This window comes from Vombatus ursinus, unplaced genomic scaffold (assembly GCF_900497805.2).
Source record: "Vombatus ursinus unplaced genomic scaffold, bare-nosed wombat genome assembly UNPS02012602.1, whole genome shotgun sequence".
Classification (NCBI taxonomy): Eukaryota; Metazoa; Chordata; class Mammalia; order Diprotodontia; family Vombatidae; genus Vombatus; species Vombatus ursinus.
Genome location: NW_020952380.1, coordinates 375,913 through 402,229, shown reverse-complemented (window position 1 = coordinate 402,229; position 26,317 = coordinate 375,913). Strand labels below are relative to the sequence as shown.

The 26,317-nt window shown below is 35.4% G+C and overlaps 1 protein-coding gene across 1 annotated transcript in view; it reads right to left on the bottom strand.

Moving 5' to 3' along the window:
- SYNE1 (spectrin repeat containing nuclear envelope protein 1) overlaps nucleotides 1–26,317 on the bottom strand; it is a 552,931-nt gene that overhangs the window by 225,467 nt on the left and 301,147 nt on the right. The window contains exons 61-71 of the mRNA XM_027857999.1: nucleotides 24,512–24,676; nucleotides 20,392–20,564; nucleotides 19,961–20,114; nucleotides 18,269–18,412; nucleotides 15,623–15,787; nucleotides 9,291–9,608; nucleotides 8,376–8,531; nucleotides 8,040–8,210; nucleotides 6,197–6,523; nucleotides 4,400–4,552; nucleotides 3,577–3,744 (exon numbers count right to left, since the gene is read on the bottom strand). Coding sequence (XP_027713800.1) covers nucleotides 3,577–3,744; nucleotides 4,400–4,552; nucleotides 6,197–6,523; nucleotides 8,040–8,210; nucleotides 8,376–8,531; nucleotides 9,291–9,608; nucleotides 15,623–15,787; nucleotides 18,269–18,412; nucleotides 19,961–20,114; nucleotides 20,392–20,564; nucleotides 24,512–24,676 — 2,094 coding nt within the window. The remainder of the gene's footprint in view (nucleotides 1–3,576; nucleotides 3,745–4,399; nucleotides 4,553–6,196; nucleotides 6,524–8,039; nucleotides 8,211–8,375; nucleotides 8,532–9,290; nucleotides 9,609–15,622; nucleotides 15,788–18,268; nucleotides 18,413–19,960; nucleotides 20,115–20,391; nucleotides 20,565–24,511; nucleotides 24,677–26,317) is intronic.

The window sequence follows — 26,317 nt, the reverse complement described above, 5'->3', positions numbered from 1 at the left end:
AATTGGGGTGAAACATGAGTCAGGCAGTGGGCTATTGCAATAGTCTAGGTGTGAGCCTGCACCAGAGTGGTAGAAGTATTAGAGGAGAAAAGGAGACATATTCAAGAGATGTTGCAAAAGTGAAATCAATATGCCTTGGGAGCTGATGAGATCACCAAGGGAAGCTGTATAGAGGACCCAGGACAGATCCCTGTGTGACATCTATGGTGAGAGGGCATGAACTGGATGAAGATTCAGCAAAGGGGACTGAAAAGGAGCAATCAGATTGGTTGGAGGAGAACCAGAAAACAGTGCTGTCTAAAAGACATAGAGAGAAGAGAGTATGAACGAGGGAAAGTGATCAACAGTATTAAAGGCTGCAGAGGGATAATTGTGAATGAGGACAGAAAAAAAAGGTCATAGTATTTGGCAAGTAAGAGATCACTGGTAACTTTAGAGAGAGCAGTTTTGATGGAATGATAAGGTCATAAGCCAGATTATAAGAGATTTAGAAGAGAGTGAGAAAAAAGAAAGTAGAGGTATCTTTTGTAGATTGCCTTTTTTTTCCCAAGGTGGCTTCCAATTCATTTGTTTGTTATTATGCTCTTTTTTTAAAAAAATATTTTGATTTATCAACAATCACTTCCATAAGATTTTGAGTTTTAAATTTTTCTCCACCTCCCTCCCCAAGACGACATGCAATCTGATATAGGCTATACATATATATATATATATATATATATTCCTATTAACCATATTTTCACAGTAGTGATGTTGTAAGTAAGAATTAGACCCAATAGGAGGAACCACCAGAAAGAGGAAACAAAACACAACAGAAGGAAAAAATAGCAAATAGTATACTTCGATCTACATTCAAACTCCATAGTTCTTTCTTTGGATGTGGATAGCATTATCCATCACGAGGCCTTTGGAGATGTCTTGGATCCTTGTATTGCTGAGAAAGGTTAAGTTTATCAATATTAGTCATCGCACTACATGGCTGTTACTGTGCACAACATTCTCCTGGTTCTGCTCACTTCACTCAACATCAGACCATACAAGTCTTTCCAGGTTTTTCTGAAGTCAGCTTGATCATCATTTCTTATAGCACAATAGTATTCCATTACATTCATATACCACAACTTGTTCAGCCATTCCCCAATTGATGGACATCCTCTCAATTTACAATTCTTTGCCACCACAGAAAGAACTGCTATAAATGATTTCATACATGTGTGTCCTTTTTTCCATTTTTATGATCTCTTTGGGATAAAGCCCTAGAAGTACTATTACTGGGTCAAAAGGGCATGAATATTTTTATAGTTCTTTGGGCATAGTTCCAAATTGCTCTCCAAAATGGCTGGATCATTTCACAACTCCACCAACAATGCGTTAGTGTTCCAATTTTCCCCATCTTCTCCAACATTTATCATTTTCCTGTTTTGTCGTGTTGGCCAATCTGATAGGTGTGATAGGCTACCTTAGAGTTGTTTTGATTTGCATTTCTCTAATCAATAGTGATTGAGAGCATTTTTTCATATGACTATAGATGGCTTTAATTTCTTCATCTGAGAACTGTCTGTTCATATCCTTTGACCATTTATCAATTGGAGAATGACTTGTATTCTTATAAATTTGACTTAATTCTCTGTATATTTTAGAAATGAGACCCTTATCAGAGAGACTGGTTGTAAAAACTCTTTCCCAATTTTCTACTTTCCTTCTAATCTTGGTTGCATTGGCTTTGTTTGTGCAAAAACTTTTCAATTTAATGTAATCAAAGTTATCCATTTTGCCTTTCGTAATGTTCTCTATCTCCTGTTTGGTCATGAATTCTTCTGTTCTCCATAAATCTGATAGGTAAACTATTCCTTGCTCTCCCAGTTTGCTTACAGTATCAGCCTTTATATCCAGATGCTTTTCTTCTCAATGATAAATTGCATCACATTTACACCCTGCACCCAATAACCTAGATTATTAAATTTGAGTGGAAAATAGGTGTTTAACAAAGCAAATTCACTTTTTTAGGCACTAATAAATAGTTCTCTAAAGGAAATGAGCCTCCCTTAGGGCTTAATTGACTTCCAATGAGTCAAAAGATCATAGAGAACTATGTCCAATGCATTCAATTGCTGGTTCCTAACAAGGAAAATAAGAGATGTTTATTCTTATATTATTGTCATTTAACACATTAATTCATTTATAAGTTATTTTTACTCTACTGAAAAGTTTTGTATCTCATATTCAATATAATATTGAGTATTTTTTCAATCTCAAATTCAGCAAACATTTATTAAAGACTTAATATATACAATCCACTGGGAATCCAAAATCCAACCCTTTCTCCTCAGGAAACTTACAGTCTAGTAGGGGGGATAAATCAAGTAAATAGATAAGAATAATAGGAAGTAGAATAGGATAAAAGCCAAGTGCTAAACAAAATTTTGGAGAGCAAAATTCAGCCAGAGGGATTAAAGAAAAGCTACAAGAGATGATATGTGAGCAGGGAATGACATGAAAAGAAAATGTCAACAGGTTAAAATAGAAATGAATTCCAGATATGAGGGAGAAGCTATGTAAGGCACAGAGGTGAGAGAAGGGATGATGACCTAAAAGGAAAATTAATATTTTAATAAATTATACATTTATATTTATAATAATTTAATAAATCATAATAATTTAATAAATTATATGTAATAAACAAAATACTAAATAAATAATAAAATAAAATAAATAGAAATATTAAAGTCTATGAAGTGAATTGCAATGTAATGAGGTTGGACAAAAAGCTAGGTTGAAATCAGATCTTGGACGTCTCAAAATGCCAGCTTAATGTGAGTATAGTATCATAATCATATTTGTGTCTTAAGAATTTTACTTCAGCAGCTATTTGAAATAAAGATTGGAGAAGAAAGAGATTGGAGGCATGGAGACCAATTAAGATACTAATAAAATAATTTAGTTGAGAAGTAAAGGTAGATGAACTAGTGGGGTGCTTGTGTGAGAGGAAAGGAGATAAACTCAGATAATGCAAGTGAAATTGATGGATTAGAATGATGAAGGAGATGAGGGAGAGGGAAGAGTTAAAGATAATTGTAAGGTTTTGATCCTATGTAAATGAAAAACTGCTCATGATGTCAGGTGAATTAGACAATAGTACCTTAGAAATAAAAAGACCCATTTTGAATTATTCAATGCATTATGGAAAATTCTATTTTTGTTCTAGACCTGAAATTTCATCATTATGACATTCTGACATCTATTAACATAAATGAGTCTCTCTAGAGCTGACAGCAATGTAGAAGTATGATAGGCTTAGGACTTAGAGATCAGAAGCTTGGCTTGGGTTCAAAATCTACCTGCTAGCTGCGATTTTAAGTTAAACAGTAAGACAAGAAAGAAAGTAACAAAAAACAAAACCTAAATAGCCTCAGCTTTTACATTTGTAAAATTAACAAATTGGACCATCCACTCTCTACAGTGATCTGAACCTACAGACCTGTGTTTGTTTTATTTTAAAAAAAAATTTACAACAGAAATGTCTACATAAAATCATTGAAGAAATTCTCATCCCATTTGCCCACATGCCAGGTATACCTTGTGGCTCGCCAGCTGCTGGGTGATTGTTTCTAAGCTACTCATCTCCATGAGGTCTGGTGTGACCAGTCTGCCAGACATCTGTAACAGCCACTTTTCCACTTCCTGAAGCTCATTATTATACTCTTCATGTTCTTTCACTTTTACTTCCAGGCTCATCACATGCTCCTGTTGATTCCAAAAGGCAACACATTAGAGATGAGCACAAAGACAGAAATATTTGACATTATATTAAATTTATAAATGTGACCTGCTTCTTAGATTGAGTAATATGCATATATATGTATATGTATATATATATATGTGTGTGCATATCTATCTATCTATCTATATATCTATCTATATACACATATATAGATATAGACACACACACACATAAAATGGGCAGCTAGGTGGCTCGGTGAATAGAGTGTTGGCTTGGAGTCAGGAAGACCTAAATTCAGATCCAACCTCAGAAACGTCCTAGTTGGGTAACCTTCTGCAAGTCACTTAACTTTTGTTTGCCACTGAGGAAGGAAATAGCAAACCACTCTAGTGTATCTTTGCCAAGAAAACCTAATGGACCAAGGTCCATGGGGTCAGGGAGAGTCAGATACAACTGAAATGACTAAATGACAACTATAAAATGATAGCCAACTCACTTAGTCATAGGAAAATTGTACATTTAATATATTTCACTTTAGCTATCTGCATACAAGGACATCAGAGAAGAAAGAAAACTAAGCCTTCGCTATCCTAAAATATGTCTCATGAATAAAAATGGGAGTTACTTTTCCTAGTAAATAACATGATAATGTGCGATAGTTTTCCTGCTTTCTCTTACCTTCCCTGCATTGCAAAGGTCCTGGTAATCAATTTGAAGTTTCTGAATTTTATCCTTTAAAGTAACATCTGGTACCAGTTCCAGAAGGGCTTCTCCTTTTTCATTTATAGATTTTACTGATGGCTCATGGGATAGCACCATCTGTTGGATTGACTTGATGTGCAAAAAGAACAAAGAAGGCAAAGTGAATACACATACACAAACAAGCATGTGTATACATTATCTATCTATCTATCCAGTTATATGGCATAGAGGGTACTTAAATAATTCTGAAGAAAAGTCTCATTCTCTTTAAGGATCATTCTTTATATCTATGTCTACCATTCTATTGCTGTATTTCAATATAATTAATTTTCTTTGTAATCCTATGGATTTTATTTTATGCATTTTAAAACATTATTCAGAGAAGGGGTTCATAGGTTTAACTAGACTCCCCCAAAGGATCCACGACACAAAATATTTAAGAACCCCTAATCTATTACAACTGATGAATGCTATTAATGCAACAAAGAAAAAAAAGACTACACTGTACTAGACTGTAAGCACCATAAAGGAAAGAGTCTTCTATTTCCTTCAGGGCCTGTCAGAGTGGTTGGCACAAACTGAGTATTTAATAAATATTTGTTAAACTAAAAAAAGAACAGATGATCTCATTACAGATTCTTGATTCATTCTCTTCAATTCTATGAAAGTCCCTTAACTCCTCTGTTCACAGGAGACAGGATCACCTCCTATTTCAGTGAGACTGAGGTTTTCCAGTATGAGTTCTGTCATCTCTTCCCCACCATGCATGAGACCTTGACTGTATTTACCCATCCTTTCCTCTATTTTTAAAGACAAGATAGTTTGCTGAGACTAGCCCTATCCTATCCTTGGTCCCACCGAATCCTGCCATCTCTAGGGCTTTGCTCCAGTCACCCTTCTCTTCACTAGTTCTTAGACATCTGTCAATATATGCACAATATAAAATTATGAAGCACTTGCTATGTGCAAAGTCCTACTCTAATACCTCAACATGGCATAGAGGTGGTCATGGGCTTTCAAAGGCCATGCCAATACAAACTCTGACAAGTTCAACAATGCTAGAAAGGTTTTATGTATGGTCCAGATGATAAACCTTGCCTGGTTTCTGAGAAGCAGCCTCACTATGGAGATGAGTCCATCTCCAAGAGACTATCCTCTAAGGCAAGAGATCTTAATTTTCTGTGTCATGGACTCCCTTGGCAGTCTGATGATACCTATGGACCCTTCCTAGAATAATGTTTTTTTTTAAGTGTATAAAATTAAAATAACCAATTATATTGAAATGTTATAAAAAAAGCTCACAGACCCTAAGTTTAGAACCCTTGCCCAAAGGAATCTTAGGGATCACCTAATCAAGCTACCTCATTTTATAGAGGAGGAAATTGAGGCCCAGATGGGTAAAGTGACTTGTACCAGATTATACAAGCAATAAGTAGAAGAACTGGGATTCAAACCCAGGTCCTCTGATTTCAAATCCAATGCTGTTTCCATTATGCCATCCAATCTCATTCCATTATACCAAGCCTTTTCTGAGGCTTCATGCTTCACTTCTTTACAGTACTTCACACAGCTGAGCACGCCATTTAGTTATTCTCTCCCCTGGGGTTTCTCCATCATTACATAATATTGCCATAACTATCTCATAATCATTTGCTGCTCCTTCTCCCTCTCCCTCCTCACTTCCCAAAACACACATTCATTCATTAAGAAGCTCAAGGGCAGATAGGCAGGATATATTTACTAGGGGTAATGAAATAATTCTGCATTCATTACCTTGAATTTAGACAATTGGGCTTTTTTCTCATATAATTCCATTTTGGGGTCTTCGGGACTGTGAAGTACAGCCTGGTATTCAGCTATCCATTGAGTCTGTACTTTATATTTATCTGTAAATTCTTTGGCTAAATGTAAACATTTCTCCTGGGTCCTGTGCTCCTTTCTGACAGTGCTGGCCAACTCCTCCAGTCGCTCCACATGATCGCTGATCTCTTTCCTTAGTATTTCAGCTTCACTACCCTCCAGGTACTGAATTGCTTTCTCGCCTTTCTCTCTGGCTGATTTCAGCAAGCTATGACCTTTCTCCACGTCATTCAGCAAAGACTGAAAAAGACAGCAATTGGAAGGACAGGTTGAGCCCCAACAGAACAAACATTATTTCAGTGAAAGTCTGTATGAAGCAAGGTCTTTCAAGCTTCAAGACTTATGCTTGGCCCACTTGTGCTGACCAATACTAGGCACCCTCTTTTCATTTATTGTACCTAGATTTGACCTGTAATAATTCCTAAGAGCAAATAGCATATTGCTTCTTTTTCTGTACTTTAAGAGTAGAGGATTGGGGCAGCTAGGTGGTGCAGTGCTCCACCTAGAGCACAGGCCCTGAAGTCAGGAGGACCTGAGTTCAAATCCAGCCTCAGACCAAACACTTGACACTTACTAGCTGTGTGACCCTGGGTAAGTCACTTAACCCCAATTGCCTTAAAAAAAAGAGTAGAGGAAAATGGAATCACAGACTTGGAGCTGGAGGGATTTTAGAGGTCATCCAGTCTAATGTCTCATCATTATGTTATAGATGAGGAAACTAAAGCCCAAAGAGAAAAAACTTTACTATAGTTGTCAAAAAAGACTCTGTATAATTAATAAACTAAAAACTTTCAAAAAAAAATCAGCCAGAAACTCAAGTTTCTCCTACCTCTAACAATATCCCCAAAGTATCATGCTAAGACCCTAGGAAGAAAGCTCCAATCCATCCTGAAATTCACACATTGGAAGTACCCTCCACCTTTGAAGCCTCTCCCTCTGATTGGATGGCTTTTCCCAAAACTTCCTTGCCACTCTAGACTCCCTCTACCATGTGTGCCCCCTTTAACCTTTGCTCTCCCCACTTCCTTTATATGTTGCTTTCCTTTGTTAGAATGTAAACTCCTTGAGGGCAGGGACTATCTTTCTTTCTGTTTGTATTTGTATCCCTGGGGTGTAGCACAATACCTAGCACATCATAAGAGCTTAATAAAAGTGTATTGACTGACTGATGCTATGGCAAACATTCAAGGCACAAAGTTCTTACCAATAAAACTTTGAGTGTTTACCTAGCCCTTAGTCAAGTATATCATGAATACTGGAAGATTAAATAAGTTTGGTATAATCAGTCCCAGATTTGACATTCAGTTGAAAGCTCTAGAAGTGGCTGACCAATTTGCTACTATCCCATCAGTTGGGGATTAGTATGCTTACAACTTCAGCTAGCATCATGGACAATAAGGATACAAGACGAAAACACAGCAGAAAAAAATCCTGAAATTCTTTTTCCAAGGGTACAAAAGGTGCATACAAATAAAATGCTCCAAATGACAAAAATAAAATAGAATGCAGTGAACACCTACAGTACACAGAGCATATTGGAGAAATTATAAGAAAATAAAGATGTTGGTCGTTCCGTTTCTGATGAGCTTGTAATGCAATGAAAGGAAAGGTAAGACACACAAAGGAAATAACACATGAACAGTTAAGTGCTAATGGGGAAGGAATTTTCATAAATCCTGAAAGAACTCAAAGAAAACAAGAATTAGGGTAGCTCAATTAAGGAAGTCTTCTTAGTGCAACCACATTTTTAGCCTACCTCTAATGTCTTCATTTTCTTCTGCATCATGATTTTATCCACTTCATTGGTTTCAGTAGCTATATTCTTGAAGTTCTTATGAGTGGACCCATACCAATCAGTGTAGGCACTGAAAGATAAATCTGATTCATCTAAACTCTGAATCTCTTCCTCCAGAAACTTGATTTGTTCCTTAAAAAAAGAAATATTAAACAAGAGGTGACTTTTGTTGGAAAACAAATATCTTCAGCTAGAATTTTATGACATCTACAAATTTATCACCTCTTCAATGAATGCAGGCTGCTTCCCGCTAGCAGATTACGAAACATACTATCACAAAGATGTTCTATTACTCACTAGCACATGAAGAAGAAGGGCCTGGTATCGAGAGGTTAACTGTGTTGCTTGATATCCCATTCTGCTGCTCACTTGAGTCTCTTCCAATATCTCTTGAGCTCGGGATCCAACTTCCTCAACTTCATCTTTGTATGCTGCGATCTCTTCATGCCACTTCTGAATCGTTTGAATGGGTAGAGAAAGATTGGGGTAATGTCAAGAACTCTAGAATGAAAATGTCTTCTAAATAAGTAATACTACATACTCGATATTGTGAAGACAAAAAGAGACCTATCCTCAAGGAATTTATAGTCAAATAAGTGAGCTAATATACAAACAAATATATGCAAACTAAGCAAGCCATATACAGAATAAATAGGAAATAATTAATAGAGGAAAGGCACTAGAATTAAGAGGGCTTGGGAAAGACTTCATAGAAAATTGTGATTTTAGTTGTGATTTAGGAAACTGTTATTCTAAGATATAATTTTGAAAATGAATTAAAATTCTCATATGAAAATGTTATCAAAACAATGAAACAATGGCAAGGTGCTCTGCATTTAGCTGTATTTTATATTTTATAATATTTTATATTATGTATATAATGTATATATATATATTATATATGTGTATAATATTTTATATTAGAAGTAGGAAGAATCTGTACCAATCCACAACATTAATTCCCAAATATAACTAATGCATCTGTGTATTGATTTTTTTTAAAAAAATTCTCAATTGGGATAGATTAATAAAAATGCTTATAACTTGAACAATAAAAATAATTTTAAAATTCTTAGATATAAAGAAATAGGTTTTACAAAATGCATGACATTTAAAAAAAAGATTATCAAATATTTTATTGACACTAGAGTAACATTATTCTGCCAAGCAGAGACGATTTACTAGAATTAATCTTAAATGACTTTTTACTACCTTCATTTGATGTAGCTGCATCTCCTTTACTGCTCGGTTAGATTGGCGTCCAGTCCTGACATTAACTTTCTCTTCCAAAGTCTTCAGCCAGTCATCAACTTGTTGAAACTTTTGCTCCATCAGCCTCAGCTTGTTCACTATATTGTTGATTTGGGTTCGAGTCTCTGACAGCTTTTGTTGATATGTCTGCCAGTCCTGTCTTAAGGACTCTAAAACACGATCCTCAGCCTGTGGTATGCCCCTGGGTATCACTTCCTCTCTGGTATGTAGTACTGCATTCAGTAATGCCTGCCCCTCTGCACAGTGTATCTGTAACTCCTGCAAGGGAATGTGAATGGTTGTTACAACTCATTCATCTTTTATGTGACCGCTGGTAATCATGCCTCACACATGACAATTGCTTCAGGCTGATCTTCTCATTAGACATTCATTCAATTCACCATGGTAATGTAAAAGGATAGCTGATGAGATTAGTGCTGCCCACTCATTCAGAGGAAAAATTCTAAAGCAAATAATAAATGTAGATTTTCCTTTTCAAGTACAATGTGTTATTACTTTATTTGAAAGAAAATCCATATGCAGACAAATATATAAAATTATTTTATAGTAAATAAAATACAGAGAAAAATGCAATATTACTTTATAAAGAAAATATACACATACACAGAACATATTACTTTCTCTTCAAAAATGAAAATTCTATTCCATACACACACACACACACACACACACACACACACACACACACACAAACAAACCCCACCTCTGTCATACCCTAGGCCACCTTAGGCAAGTCTTTTAGTCTCCTTGGGTCTCAGTTTCCTCATTTGTAAAACGAAAAGTGTTGAACTAGATGACCCCTGAGGTTTCGTCCACCTCCAGATCTATGATCCTATAAGCTTGCTCATCATCATTGACTTTAAAGTTTGTAAAGTATTTTACATACATTATTTGATTACATACTGAAATATCATGAGCACATCTTTTGAGAAAAAAATTTGAGGTGTTTCACATAATGAACACAAAATGACATCTCAGAATAATGAAATTGATGATATTGTAATAGACAGGAAATGACTCGTTTAGTTGTTTTCAGCAGACCAGGGCAACAACAGTTTACAATATAGACTCATTTGTAAAATCTTATGGAGAAAGATTGTGGGAGATTATATAAGCTTCATAAAACATAAAGTAGAAGTAGGGAATAGGGGACACAGTTTAAAATTTGGCTCAAGGAACTGAGGATGTTTTACCTGAAGGAAAGAAGATTAAAGAAAAGGGGCATTCCTGCTGTGATCAAATATTTGAAGGGCTGTCATGTAAAAGACAGATTAGATTTGTTTTGTTTTGGCCAAGAGTACATAACCAGTAAGCAAAGAAACAAATTTAAGTTTTGTGTCAAGAAAAAAAAATTATTCAACAATTAAAGCTACTCAAAAGTACAGTGGGCTATTTAAGGAGGTGGTACACCCTGCCTTCATTAAAGGTCTTCAAGCAGAGGCTGGATGGTCACATCAGATAAGTTATCATAGGGGATCCTTTTTGGCATATGCGCTAAAATTAAGTGATATAATTAAACAAAATCATTCCAAGTTCAAAGATGAAAGAGGACAATAGACAATAGATGGAAACAATCTGAAGAGGTTTTTGCAACAAACTTTTTTCACTAACAAGGGGAGGGGAAGTCTTCAAGAGGAAATAGGAAATAGGCCCTGGAGAAAAGAAACACGGTGAAGGCAGCTAGATTAGACCAACTATATAGAAGGAAGTATTAATTCTAGGAGCAACACAATTTTGATAGTGTTGAGGTATTCTCAAGGTATCTTTAGGAGAAAAAGATACTGAAGGCATGAAAAAAGATCTTATATCTTATATTCTACCAAAAAGGTAAATAAAATAACATCAATAACTATAAATTGATATGCCTACTTTCCTATTCATGTGACATGTGATGAGAGTATCAGAAGTATTGCAACTTTTATAAGTTGACACATTTAACCATTACACAACTGAGTGAAGTTTAATAGACTACAAGATTTCACTACGTTTTTCATTTGCTGACTATATAAAAAAATGACTCAATAGACCAGAATGCTGACATAAAAGTTCTCAGGGCAGCTACGTGGTGCAGTAGATAGAGCACTGGCCCTGGAGTAGGAGGACCTGAGTTCAAATACGGCCTCAGACACATAACATTCACTAGCTGTGTGACTTTGAGCAAGTCACTTAACCCCAATTGCCTCTCTTCCCCCCCCAAAAAAGTTCTTCTCCATCAACATATCTCCAATGCAGTATATATTAAGATTTTAGAGGATTCTATAATAACATAGCAAAAAAGATAAACTGTTTTGGCAACCTTTTCATCATTAATATTAAGTATCATAAAACATAGCAGTTAAGGTAGCACAGTGGATAAAGTGCCAGGTTTGGAATCAGGAAGAATCATCTTCATGAGTTCAAATCTAGCCTCAGACACTTACTGGCTATGTGACCCTGGGCAAGTCACTTAACCCTGTTTGCCTCAATTTCCTCATCTGTAAAATGAGCTAGAGAAAGAAATGGCAAACCACTCCATCATTTTACCAAGAAAACCCCAAATAGGGTCATGAAGAGTTGGACACGACTGAAATGACTGAACCACAACAATCATAAAACCTGGAGATGTTTGCTTGGGCAAGGTGTTCACCACTGTCGAGGAGGACCACCCAATCAAAGCATAAGCTTCCTCCCTCCCTAGAGCATAACTGAAGAGTGATATAGATAATAAGCTCCTCCAGTTTGTGTATAACATTGTGCTAGATCCACGAAAACTGCAGAACCTCCTAAATCAAATTCATAATCTCTTCAAAGTGTTGGGTTTAATGGTTTAATTCCACATAGGAAAAACATAGTGGATGAAGAGTGTCTACTATCCAAACTATGAAATGCAGTTGGATGACAATCTATGTCATGATTGATGACATGATCATGACATGATCTTGTCCATCAGTAGGATCACTGGATCAGAGATCTAGATCAGGAAGAGATCTTAGAGGTCGCTGGATCCAAACCTCTCATTTTACAAAGGAGAAAACTGAATCACAGAGATCCTCCGAGTACCCTCCTTCACAAACTACCTTATATTTACTTTGTATATATTAGTATTCTTTGAATATATATTTATGTTATATATGTACTTATTTCTCCCATTAGAATGTAGATGATTTTGAATCCCTATTTTGAATAGGGATTATTTCATTCTTTTTACTGTACTTATAACCAGGGAATCTATCACAGTGCCTGGCACATAGTACATGCTTAATAAATAATTGATTAATTGCTAAATGACTTGCCCAAAGTCATACAATTAGTATCTGAGGCTGGATTTGAATCTAGGGTTTTCTGACATTGAGTTGAGTGTCCTCTTACCTATACCAAGTTATTTGGTTATAGATGGAAAATGAGTTGAGCCCAGAAGTGAATAGAAAGAAGAAAGTGGGCCAGATGGCCCTTGGTAAATTACAGAGTTCTTTTAATGACCCCAATCTTCTTCATGAAACAAAGGCCTATCTTTTAAATACCAATGTTCTTTTGGAGGTGTTAAAAGGCTAGGAGTCACTGACCACTACAATCTCTGGAGAACTGATATTAAGGATTCCTCTAAGAGCAAAGGAGAAGCATGCACTGTGAAAGGCTGCAGCACCTATTAACATAGAATTACACAGAAAAAGCAGTGTGAAGGATGTAAAACAAATTTTTCAGAAGATGAGCTGGCTAGTCCATATTTTCCATTGGTAAGCTCACTGTCAAGAGATGTTAACTGGACTCCTTGTGGTAGAATGATGGGAGGCCGTGGACGGGAGTCACATAGCCAGGGGAGGCATGGATGGACTGCCATTTGTATTAATGAAGAGAATACCCACATCAGTGGGTTATCTACTGAAGTAACAGAGATACACAGAGACTTTGTGTCATTGTAAATAGAGTGGACGTTCTCATTCTGTGTAAAGTAACTCAGTATAACCTGAAAAGACCAGGTTGTGAACATTTCAGCATTCATTACACATTCATTGTTGTTTCCCCTTTGCATCTGATATCTTATCATAATGTTATCTAACTCAGCCTGAGATGCTCAACACCTTTCCATGTCCCTTGGCCTTCTTTCCCTTTTAACTTGAGGGTTGGTGAATGGAACACCTTCTAAAGCTTTCTTTTCCAGAAGGCAGGATTTAGACTTCCCAGCCCACTCTTCATTTTCCTCCTGTAGCTCTGCTTGGTTTGAACTCTGTGGAACAAGATGCTCCCCTGCACCAAGTACCCCATAGCATTCACCCCCTCACCCCAATTTCCAGTTTCCTTTTGTGTGTTGTCTTCACTCATTAGATTGTAAGCTCCTTGAGAGCAGGCTGTCTTTCTTTCTCTTATTTGTATTTCCAGTGCTTAAGACAGTGCTTGGCACATAATAGGCATTTAATGAATGTTTGTTGCATGGAATTAAATATCAAATTGTCTATTAGAAAACTCATCCCAATACAATATAAACTTCCTTAGGAAGAAACTAAAAAAAAAAAAAAATCTTTGTAGCCCTAGAACCTAGCATGGTCACTTGGATGAAAGAAGTTTAAGAAATATTTGAGGAAGGAAAGACTATCTTTAAATACTTCTAAGAGCCTGTAATTTCATATACTCCATCAGCAATGATTGCAACCTCTCTATACTTGGGAGATAATCCTTATGAGTTGCTGTGGTCAGCCTTCTTGCGATGAAGGTGACATAATCATATAAGGATAATGAAATTTGGGTACAGTTCAATAGCATTGTACAATATTCCCTAGAGATATTTGGTAACAAGATGCTACTGAATGATTTAGAAGCCAAAGTTCATAATAATAGCCGTTAAACACACACACACACACACACACACACACAAACAGAACTAGCTGGTTAAGCTCAGAATTTCAAATTCACATAAAGCAAAATTTAGACCGTCCCCTTTGCAACAGCTATTTCATTTTTAGAAACTTTTCTAGTAGACTTGATCAAAAGAAAGCATGCCAACCACAACAAATATAAGGTATTTATCAAACATTATATGTGTTCTATATAATACCAGCAGAATATTTATCAACTGTCTTCTTCTACTAACAACTACAACATAAAAGATCATTGTCATTAATTGTTAGAAAAATAAAATTAAATGTAATTTAAATCTAAATTCTTTGATGATGTGAGCTACATTCTGAATATATGCACATTTGATACTTGAGTGACCATTTAATATTTTCAAGTAATTTAGCCTGAAAACAAGAAAAACCTGAAAGCCACAAGTTAATTATTGGATAAATTTCTAAGAACAGAAGCCTGGAATGCTGTCCTTTTCCTTGTCAAAAGTACCTGGCATTAAGACTAATATGGGTTATTAAGAGAAAGAAAAGTCAGTACTATTAAAAGAAATTCCTAACTCTAAGGTAGGCATAGCTGCATTAATACCTTAAAACTTTCAGAGATCATTAGACCATTTAATAAGACTCTGAAAATTCTAACTTTTATTATGTTTTATTTAATAACAATAATAATACCAGCTTGCATTTATTTAAATGGAATTTTTCACACTGTATAAGTTAAGCAGTATGGCCTGGTGGGAGAGAGCTTGTCTTGAACATACAATGATTTGGATTCAAATCCTGCCTCTGACATACATAGGCATATGTTAAAGACTGTAAGTTTCAGAGAAGGTGTCAATTGGTAGGTAGGTGTCTTACCAGGAGCTTCCTTTGCAGAAAAATCACAAGTTGAGTCAAACAAAAACTGAGAAACCCTCATTTGACAGACGGAAAAACTGAGATACAGAGAAAGTAGGTCACATGCTTAAAGTTATAAAACGTAGTAAAGATGAGCTTAAGAGTAGATTCTAACCCTATTCTCTTTCAAGTAATTAATGATGCTTCCTTAGGCAACATTAAATAGTGGACAAAGTGTGGGGGTTTGAAATCAGGGAAACCTGAGCTTATATCTTGACTCTGTCACTCTATTTGTCTGACCCATGGACAAGTTGCCTAACCTTTCTGTCCCTCATATATAAAATTTGGATAATAATACTCCTTATACGTACCTCATGGGGATTTTATGAGGTTTACACAAAATTATAAATACATACGTATATACATATATGTGGTGCTTTATAAACTTTGTAGCACTACATAAATACAATTATTTTAAAATTTCGAAATAAAGATTTTATTGCAATTGTTATGTTTAGAATTTAAAAATAGATATATCACATACCCACTACTTGCAATAATCGCAAAAATATCTTTGCAATGTCAATTGTTTTAAAATTAAATTGACTTTACCTGTAGGTCATGTAATGTTGTCTCATGAGTCTTAGCATCACCTTCAAGAAGTGAAAAGTGGTCTAATTTTTCTTGTTCTCGTTGTAACCAAACTTCAAAAGCTTTGAGATCTCTTTGGTATTCTTGGTGAAGACGAACGAGCCTCTCACACTTGGCTACTGCTTCCTATTAGTAATAATAAATGTAAGCTTGATGTTACATGTTTTAAAATGCAGCCTTAGTCCCCAAATAAAAATGCACTGTCCAATTAACTGACTATTCATTTTAAGCATATGTGAAGCTGACTCTTCTGTCACACTCCATCTCCTTGCCTTCTCATTGCCTGTTGTTCAGTTTTGAGATGCATTACTTCCTTACCTCTACCTCCTAGAATTTCTGTTTCATTTAGGACTTAATTCAAATATTATCCTATCCATGACATTTCCTGGTTTCCCCAGCTGCTCCTAGTGCCTTTCTCCCTAAAGTTACATTTTATACATTTTGTAAATACCAACATATAAGATGTCCTAGAAGCGTTAGAGCAAACTGCACTGAGACTTTTAGGTTACTTTCTATGTTTTAAGCTTAAAACTGCACAATATTTGGATACTAAGTCAGGACAAGGTCATATCACATGGTAAGTTACAGAGTAAGGATCCTCTTTCCATCATACTACACAACTATACCAGCAAGTCCACAAGTCAAATAAATGTGTCCTCCAGTGCCCAGTTACCTAAACAAAAAGTCTGTTGGCAAGGTGATAAGGCAAGATGAGACATTCTATCATGGACAACATTGTTTCTTTATTGGGCTGCATCCAATTTTGAAACCCATTTAATGGGACAATTTTTTTTCATAAATTAATTTTTTTTCTAATGAGTTAAACTGTCTTCAAGGCTTGGATTTATTTGAATTATCTGAGTTCATAATGATTCTCTAAATGAAAACTCTATTAACATTTCAGACCAAAGACATGTTTCTTAATACACGGGGAAAAAAAACCCCAAAACTAAGCCTTGAAAGGATTCAAAGAAGCAAGAAATCTTAAACATTAATTTATATGGGACACCCATTGTCTCATTATTGGGACATTCATTGCTCACAACCGCTTTTGTTTGCAAAAGAGATGAGTCTATTCTTAATTATTTGGAATTATCTTTTGCTCTTTCTCCTTCAATGGTTAAAGCCATCTAGATGGCACAATGTATGCAGTGCTAGACTTGGAGTCATGAAGACCTGAGTTCATAATCTGGTCTCACATTCTTAGAGCTGTGTGATCCTGGTCAAGCCATTTAACCTCTGTTTGTCATAGTTTCCTTAGCAGTAAAATGGGCATAATATTACCATCTATCTCTCAGGATTGTTGGGAGGATCAAATGAGATATAGAATTTTGCAAACCTTAAAGTGATATATAAATGAATGATAGTGATGCTACTGCTGCTGCTGTTACTAATCAACATGGACCTGGAAAGAACTAAGTCAATTCTGCTACTATTGGCAGTTATTGTTTTTTTTTTTTAAGTTGATTTGTTGTTGTTGTTGTTCTAGCTTAATTGACATTTCAGACTCAGCAGTCAATTTATTTTTTCAGAGTATCACTGAAGCTTATCACCACATTTGATCAAAATGCAGGAGCTCACTTAACTAATTTACCCTAGCCAAAACAGAACTTTCATTAGTAAAATGCTTTTGTTGTTTGGGAGCCATCGTTAGAGAATGATAAATGTTCAAGGCTTTTATTATTTCCTATAAAAAGCTCAATTTAAAATAAAATGCAAAGTTTCAAGGATCTATGAATCCTTCAGAGTGGCTACTCTCTTCATTGGCACGATTTACAACTCCTTGATGAACATAAAAAAAAGGCCTTTCAGAGTTACTTGCCCAAAAAATTCATCACCCTCCAGTCAACTTGGCAATGAACCTTTCTGAACTTGTGTGTCCCCAGACAGTTAACAAGTCCATCACTAAGACCTTACTGAAGACCACTTCATAACTGGGTAGGGACAAGGCTTGCTCTCTGGTGGCATTGCATCTGGTAATGTGCATTAGAGAAAACGGAGTCAACAAATGACCATGATGAGGATTCAACAGAGCAAGACTTTAGGAGAAGCACTAGAATAGATTATTCCACAATAATTACAACCTTGATAAAGGCTTATCACGAAGCCAGGACTTTCCTCCATTTCATGAATTCACCTGACTAGGTGTTTATGGCCATTTTAATTTTACTGTATTAAAATATTATCACAGTGTAGGTCAGTGAAAAGAGTGTTGTACTTGGAATCAAAGGACCTGGGTATGGTTTTTAGTTCCATCCTTTACTAATGCATGCCTTTGGACAAGCCATTTAACCATTTTAGGTCTCAGTTTCCTTATCTAAAAAAATACTGTGTTGAACTGGGAACTAAGTGACCTCCAAGGCCCTTACCAGCTCCAAATCATAATCCTGTAATTTAGGTATTTTTCCTTAATGTAATTGATAAAGTATTAAGTTTATGTATCTATTTGTAATGAAAACATTTAATGTATTCACCGATGTGTGCATTAAATTGGCTTTTAAATTTTCATACTCTAGTAAAAAAAAATAAAAAATGTATTTGTAAAGACATAGAATTCTAACCCATGCTTCTTTCTGCAAGACTGCTGTGGATTACTACGAACATTACCTTGGTCCTGTCTTTGATTGCTTTGTACCGTTCTTGGAGATCCTGACGTTCTAACTGTGCCACATAGTGTTCGGTCATTCCGGCACCCTTTACCTCAATCGTCTCTAGCAAGCTGCTATGACTCAATACTTCTTCATTCAATAACTGGAAAACACATGCAAAACAAACAAACAGAAAAACCACAAACCAATATGCAGGTAGTCACCACATACAATGACTCACATTCAAATTTCAATTACAAGTATCTATTTGAAAAGCACATTTTAATGAGCCAGTCAACAAATATTTGTTAAACATCTCTCGTACTATACTAGAGTAAGAAATATCAAAATACCTAGCAGGATGCAAAAGAGAGCTCATTTGACATTTTCATGATGGATAGTCCATATAAAACAATGGAAAAATAATCATTATTTGGAAGAACAGTAAGAAATGTGGGCAAATCATTGAATTTGAAATTTGTGGTGGTTAATAATGCTAATTACTCTTACACTCAAGCTGGAAATGGTGACAAATTCCTTCAGGCACAATTCTGGGCTTCTATAGCACTCATGTATATCTTATGGCAGTGAGAAAGAATGGATACAATATAAAGGAAGTGAGCAATACTATTCGGGTAAACATCTAACAACGGTATCTCTGGGCAGGGGGAAATGTATGCATAGTACATTTTAAAGTTCAACTTGCATTTTCTCTATCACTTTTTTTAAAGTCTAGACAATCAACATAACAGTGAATCAAGTCTTGTTTTAGAGCATTTGCTGATTTCCAAGGTGTAAATGCTTATGCTGAAAATTTTTTAAAATTGGCTATTTGAGGCCTGTAGATGCTGGTTCTCACATACCCCTGCATATGATACAGGGCAAATGATTCAATTCATAACATATATACACATACATATATATATACACATGTAATTGTATATGTATGCATAAACATATATACACACATATATGTATGTGTTTTATATGTATGCATACATGCACACATATGCATATGAATGCAAGAAAGCCAAATGGTGCCTTTAAAAGAACAAAGCCTTTTAGCAGTATGGTATTCTTTTTATCTGCTCTGCTAAATATATCAGATTTTTCATAGTGATTTTAAGTCAAATCTTAAAGGTCATTATAATCCTGAAAAAATATAGTGTTATTTTAAAAAAGGTACTGTTTTATCACCAGAGGATATTGATTCCCTGAGAATATTAAATCTGAATATCACAGTGGAAAAATTAATGTTGTAAAAATAATTTTATCATATTAAAAAGGATGATTATTATGAGGAAAGATAATGCCATAAAAGAATCTAAAAGAAAGTAGACTTTTTTAATCATAAAGAATTAATATAGAAAGTAAGGAAATATAGGAAAAAAATAAAAATTTTAGAAGTAAATATAAAATACATATGGCCCCTCCAGGATTATAAAAAGAAAACAGTATAGGTCCTTATCTTGCAGAGAATCAGTAAATAAAATGATTAGAGAAAAAGCATTTTTAATTTCTGCTTTCACTTGGTGGTTTTCACACATGGAATGTGAAAGACTCTGATTATTAATAAAAACACAACAACCTAAAATCAAGTTTTCAAAGCTCTAATCACATCCCCAGATATCAACTTCCCAAACATTTTAATACAGCAATTGTAATTATATTTCAAAATGTTTTTAGATTTTAAATAAAATTAGGCACAAACCTTTGCTTTCCCAAGGGCTGTAGTTTTATCTCGAAGTTCTGCCCACTGCCTTTCACATTCATTTATACTAGCTTCTACATTGTCCATCCAGTTGGAAAACTGTCGAACGTCATCTTGATAACTTGTCCATTTAGATAGAGCTCCTTCCAATTGACTAAAATAAAATTTTAAAATATATACATAAAATGCGAATAAATCTAAAACAATATTGGAGTATGAGGAATAGAAGTATGAAGGAAAGAAGGAAGGAAGGAAGAAAACAGGGGAAGAAGAGAAGAAGAAAGGAGGAGGGAAGGAAGGGGAGAGAAAAAGGGGAAGTTAAAGAGGGAAGGTGGGAGGATGGACTGGTAAAAAATATAGGTCATAATATTGCAATCCTAATGATTTTAGAACATAATTCTGATTTTTTTTTTTACCTTAGCTCCTCTTACCTTTTACAACGGATGGCAGTGGACAAAAGAGAAGCCCACATGTCTTTGACAGTCTGTAGTTGCTGCTGAATAGCAGGAACACCTTCTGGAGAGGTATTTTGTAGAACAGATTCTCCTCTGGTCAGTATCATTTTCATTTGAATCTCTTTTTCCTGCTTCACAGAAAGTAGTGCCTAAAAACAAAGGAACAATAATCTTCAAGGGGGAGGGAATAACCATTTATATAACAACTACTATGTGTCAGGCACTATGCTAAACACTTTAAAATGGTATCTCATCTGATCCTTAAAACCAGGAAACTGGGTCAGACAAAATATAAGTGACTTGCCCACAATCACCCAGCTCATAAGTGATTGAGGCACATTTTGAATTCTGCTCTTCCTGATTCCAGGCCCATCACTCTATCACACCTGCCACTGTCCCACCTAGTTCCCAGGAATATGTCATATGGTCTATAGTAAAGTCACTTGATAATTTCACCCCTGTCTCCCCCAAAAAAACCTCTAAAGAAACTCTAATTAGGCAACACACATAAGCTAACTTAAATAACTGATAAAAAGCTAGAAAACTTTCTCATTTGGTACATTCAAATTTCTACTTTAAGAATAATTACATCTTCAGAGTTTAATTTAACTTAGAAAAGCAACTCATGGGGACCAAGATAGTGGAGTAGAGGCAGCAATTTAGTCAAACTCTCTTAACATTCTCTCCAAACAATTTAAAAATAATGATGGACCAGCACAACTAACAAATGGTCAGAATGAGACAACCTGGACAGTCAGAAGGAGAGGTTTGTGACACTGGGGTGGGGGCTAGCCTGTACTCAGCACCACCAGCAGTAGGCTTTAGAGGTGGCTGAAACAGCAGCAGCAGCAGCAGCAGCACCCAGAGCTCTCAGCCCAGAGATGTTCCAGGGCAAAGAAGAATACCAGCACTTGCAGCTTCAGGAGAACAAGGGACCTGGTTCCAGGACCCAGAAGAGTTATAGTGCTTGTGGTTGCAGGGTAGCATGGACCATTTTTAGGTAAACAGCACAGACAAGTTGAGTAGTGACCATACCTCTCTCTGGATCATACCACTTTGGATGCATGGAAAACTTGTAGACCCAGAATGAGCTCTGAAAACAGCAGTGCAATATAGCTTGAAGTTTGGGACATTGCCAGCCATCCCACCCTTTCCAGCTGAATAGAGCCCAACTTTAAAATAAAGTTCAAAGACAAGAAATAGGCTAAAAAATGAGCAAACAACAAAAAAGCTACTATGATGGCAGGAAGAATCAAGGCACAAAGTCAGAAGAAGGCAACAACATGAAAACAACTATAAGAAAAGCCTCAAAGAAAAAAAAATGCAAGTTGGACAGGAGCCTAACAAGAATTTGTGAAAGACCTAAAGAAAGAGAGAGGAGTGGTAGAGGGAAAAGTAGGAAAAGAAATGAGAGTAATACAAGAAAATTATGAAAAGAAAATGAACAGTTTGGTAAAAAAAAAAAAGGGGGAGCCACAAAAATACTGAAGAAAATAACACCTTAAATATAGAATTGGCCAAATGGTAAAAGAGGCGGAAAAATTCATTGAAAAAAGAACTCCTTAAAAAGCAAAACTGGCCAAATGTTAAAAGAGTTACAAAAGCTCACTGAAGAAAAAATTCCATAAAAATTAGAATTGGCCAAATGGAAATTAATGACTACATGAGACATCAAGAAACAGTAAAACAAAGTCAAATAATGAAAAAATAAAAGGAAATGTGAAATATCTCATCAGAAAAAAAACAACTGACCTAGAAGATAGATCAAGGAGAGATAATTTAAGAATTATAGGACTTCCTGAAAACCATGATCAGAAAAAGAACCTAGTCATCATATTTCAAGAAATTATAAAGGAAAACTGACCCAATATCTTAGATAAGTAAAAATGGAAAGAATCCACTCATCAGCTCCTAAAAGAGATCCAGAAATGATAACTCCCAAGTATATTGTAGTCAAATTCCAGAGCTCCCAGGTCAAGGAGAAAATATTACAAGCAGTCAGAATTCAAATATTCAAATATTATAGAATCACAATCAGGATCACAAAAGATTCAGCAATTTTTAGGTTAAAGGAGTGGAGGGCTTAGAATATGTTATTTTAGAAGGCAAAGGAGCTAGGATTATAGTCAAAAATAACCTTCTAGCAAAACTGGATATAATCCTTTGAGAGAAAAAATGGATATTTAATGAAATAGAAAATTTTCAAGCATTCTTGATGAAAAGACCAGAGCTGAATAGAAAAATTTGATGTTCAAACACAAGACTCAAGAGAAGCACAAAAAGTTAAACATGATAGAGAAATCATAAGGGATTTAATTAGGTTAAAGTGTTTATATTCCTATATAGGAATATGACACACGTATCTCCTCAAAACTTTATCATTATTAGAGCAGTTAGAAGGAATCTACATAAACAAAGGACACCGATATAAGTTGATTATATTGGGATGCTCTAAAAAAAATTAAGGAATAAGAAAGAGGGATGCACTGAGAAAAGAGGTAAGAAAGAAGTGAATGGAGAAAATTATCTCACAGAAAAGAAGCATGCAAGGAAAAGCTTTTACAGTAGAGGAGGAGTATAGGGCAATGCTTGAACCTCACTCCCATCAGAATTGGTTCAAAGAGAGAAGAATATATACATATTTAGTAGGTGGCACAGTGGATAGCGTGCCAGGCCTAGAGTCAGGAACACTTATCTTCCTCATTTCAAATTTGGCCTCAAATACTTACTAGCTATGTGACCCTAGGCAAGTCACTTAACCCTGTTTGCCTCAGTTTCCTCATCTATCAAATGAACTAGAGAAGGAAATGGTAAACCACTCTAGTATCATTGCTAAGAAAAAAAAATAGGGTTACATGACTGAAAAACAATTGAACAACAACAAAATTGGATAGACAAATCTATCTTATCCAGCAGAGATGTAGAAGAGGAAGGAGATAAAAGAAAAGGGGTTGTAGGGTGCTAATAATTATACAGGTTTTAGACCACCCATGAATATTAACTGTTGATACTCTAAACATGATTTCCTAGTCAAGGAACCAAGCATGTAAACCAAAGAAGGAACTAAATTATTATATTCTTGCTATAAATGAAATTTGAATACAAAAGGAATTTGATTCTTTTTTATACTATATTTTATTAAATACACACTACATTTCATTAAATATTTCCCAATTACATTTAAAAAAATTTTTAACATTCACCTTAAATTTCAAGTTCTCAACATTTTTTGCACAACAATATCACTCCTAATTTAGAATTTATACCAAGGTAGGGAACAAATCTAAAAGTTAGAGGGGAAAATATGCCAGTAAAGCCTGTGCAAGAAACAAGTAATATAAAACATATATATTAGTTGGCAAACATGATAAATGTTTTACCCTATAGATCGTTTTGTCAAAACATCTCTTTTAGATGCATATGTTTCTGTTTGTTGATTCTAGACCTTGAGCTCACATCTGGCTGTCATTGCAAATGTTGACAGTGGATGAAAAAATACTTTGGGTCAAATAATGTGTAAATGTTTGCAAATTCTTATCCTGGGCCACAGACACAGGGATCTCTACAGATTCCCTATATCAGCTCTCATTGTTCTTAAAGTCATAGGACAACATGATTTAGACCTGGAAGTAACTTTAGAGATAATGTAGTCACAGGTTCATGGACTCTACTAATGCAGTCATAGGATCATAAACCAGCTCAGCCCCCTCGTTTTATGTCTGAGGAAACTGAGGCCCAGGGAGGTGGAATGGTTTGCCCAAAGACACAGAGGGAGTAGGTTGTGGGGATTAAATGAGATAATAATTGTAAAGCTTAAGTAGAATTTGAACACAGGTCTTCTAATTCAGAAGCCACTGCTCTTTCCACTACAATATACTCCTTTTATAAATCAGAAGACCAAAGCCCCAGGAGGCTACATAATTCTCCACAGTCACCCACTACAAGATGATAAATAACAGAATTGGAATTTTAATTTTAATTTAATCTAACCCTTGATTTCAAATAAGATCACATGTAAGCTATCCCAGAAAAATGGAGACAATATTTCTAGGCAAATAGATTCCTCAAACTCTGAAAGCAAGGAAAGAATGTCTACCTCCAGCTTTAGCATTCTGCTGTCCAGGACACTTTTGTCCGAAGTTGGTTGACAATAGGATTCCAGCATATGAACTGCATCTGCCATCCAGTCTTGCAGCTCTTTAACACTGAGGGAAAACTGATTGTGTTCAGCTACGATCCTATCCAACCGTGAAACTTTCTCCTGAAATTCACAAAAGATTTTCAGCTTCCACTGAATTTCATAGCTTAAACATTTAAGGTGCACAAAATAATAAACTGTCTGAAAATATTGAAAAGAAATGGTTTTGTGGGTGACACAAAAGAAAGGTGATGATATTTACAGATAGAAATTTATGGCCTTTGAGATATGAGGTTATAGTATGGCTACATTATACACTAAGTTTAGTACCAAGAACAATTTGGAAAATATGCAAATAAACTATTCTAATACAATCTTGAGAACAAAAACAAAAAAAAATCCCATCTATTTTTATTAACACCTCCGCCCCCTGCTTTAGTCACTAGTCTTGGACAATGATAAAATTTGTTCATAATTAATAGGTACTACTCTGTTACTACCTATTTTTTTTAATTTATATTTCATTTTTGTCTTTTTCTCAGACTAAAAGATATATTTTAATTTGCATATGATCAGAATTCATGCAATTCGCTTATATGCAATGTAGTTACATTCTCACATTAAGTAGATAAAGGATATAAATGTAATTATACTTTATTGTCCAGGAGAGAGATTTAGGTCTTTCACTTACTTGGTGTAGGAAACTTCTAAAGATGAAACCTCCTCTATCAATGCAGATCTACTACTACAACTCTCCAACTTATAGCCTTAGAGAGTCATCTGGGGCATTAAAGGCTAAGGGACTTATATAAGGTGAAATTGACAGCATGCATTAAAGGTAGGAAGTGAATGCTTCACTTTTCATTCAAACTCTTCGTGGAGACTCTCTGTCCATTCTGCCTTGCTGCTTTTTAGTTCACATTATAAATAGTAATGAATATTTTCTTTGTCTAACACAGTAGTATGTAATATGCATCTTTTACGTATCTTTATGTTAAAGTAAGCTGTTTCAATTTTACTTGGCATCCTGATTTATAGGTACATTATTTTTTTAAAAAAAAGGATCTTCCTTTGCAATGTTCCTGTTTCATTATAATTTGAGAAGGTTGGAAAACAACTTCCTTCCAGACCAATTATGCAGTTATTACCCTGAGGACTCCCATCTGCTTTCTACAGAGAAGAGTGCTATACAGATGAGTTCACATTAAATAGGAGAAATGTCTGACCTAAATGTGACCAAACTGAACTACTAAAGTTGTTCTGTGACGGTGTCAGTGGAGGTTAGGCAGGAGAGAAGAGCCATAGGGCTGGGAGCTGTCACACCAGACACAGTTCATTCTCTTTCATTATACTACAGTTCCAGGTTACAATGGTTTAAATGATATTGGGCTTACGATTTATGAGCTAGGACTGTCCTACAAAGCCAATTCAAACTAGAGATTCTCAACCAAAGCACCAAAAGCATTAAATCCAGTGCTAGTTAATTAGTCGGGCCCTTGTTCTAATGCTGAACCTGAGTTATCTAATCTGTCATGTCAGTATAACTTTAAAGCACTACATGTTATTATTATTGGTGTTATTGACCACTTAGCAAATCCCTTACACTCCACTGTCATAGTAGAATGCTTTGGAGAAACATAGCTTAAAGCATTTTAGTTTTAGGCAGATAGAATTGGATGAGATTTTCGATTAGGAAACTGAGAGGTTTTTGAAGTGACCTAAGTGCCTTACAATAACTAAATCAACATAGTAGCAATATCATTG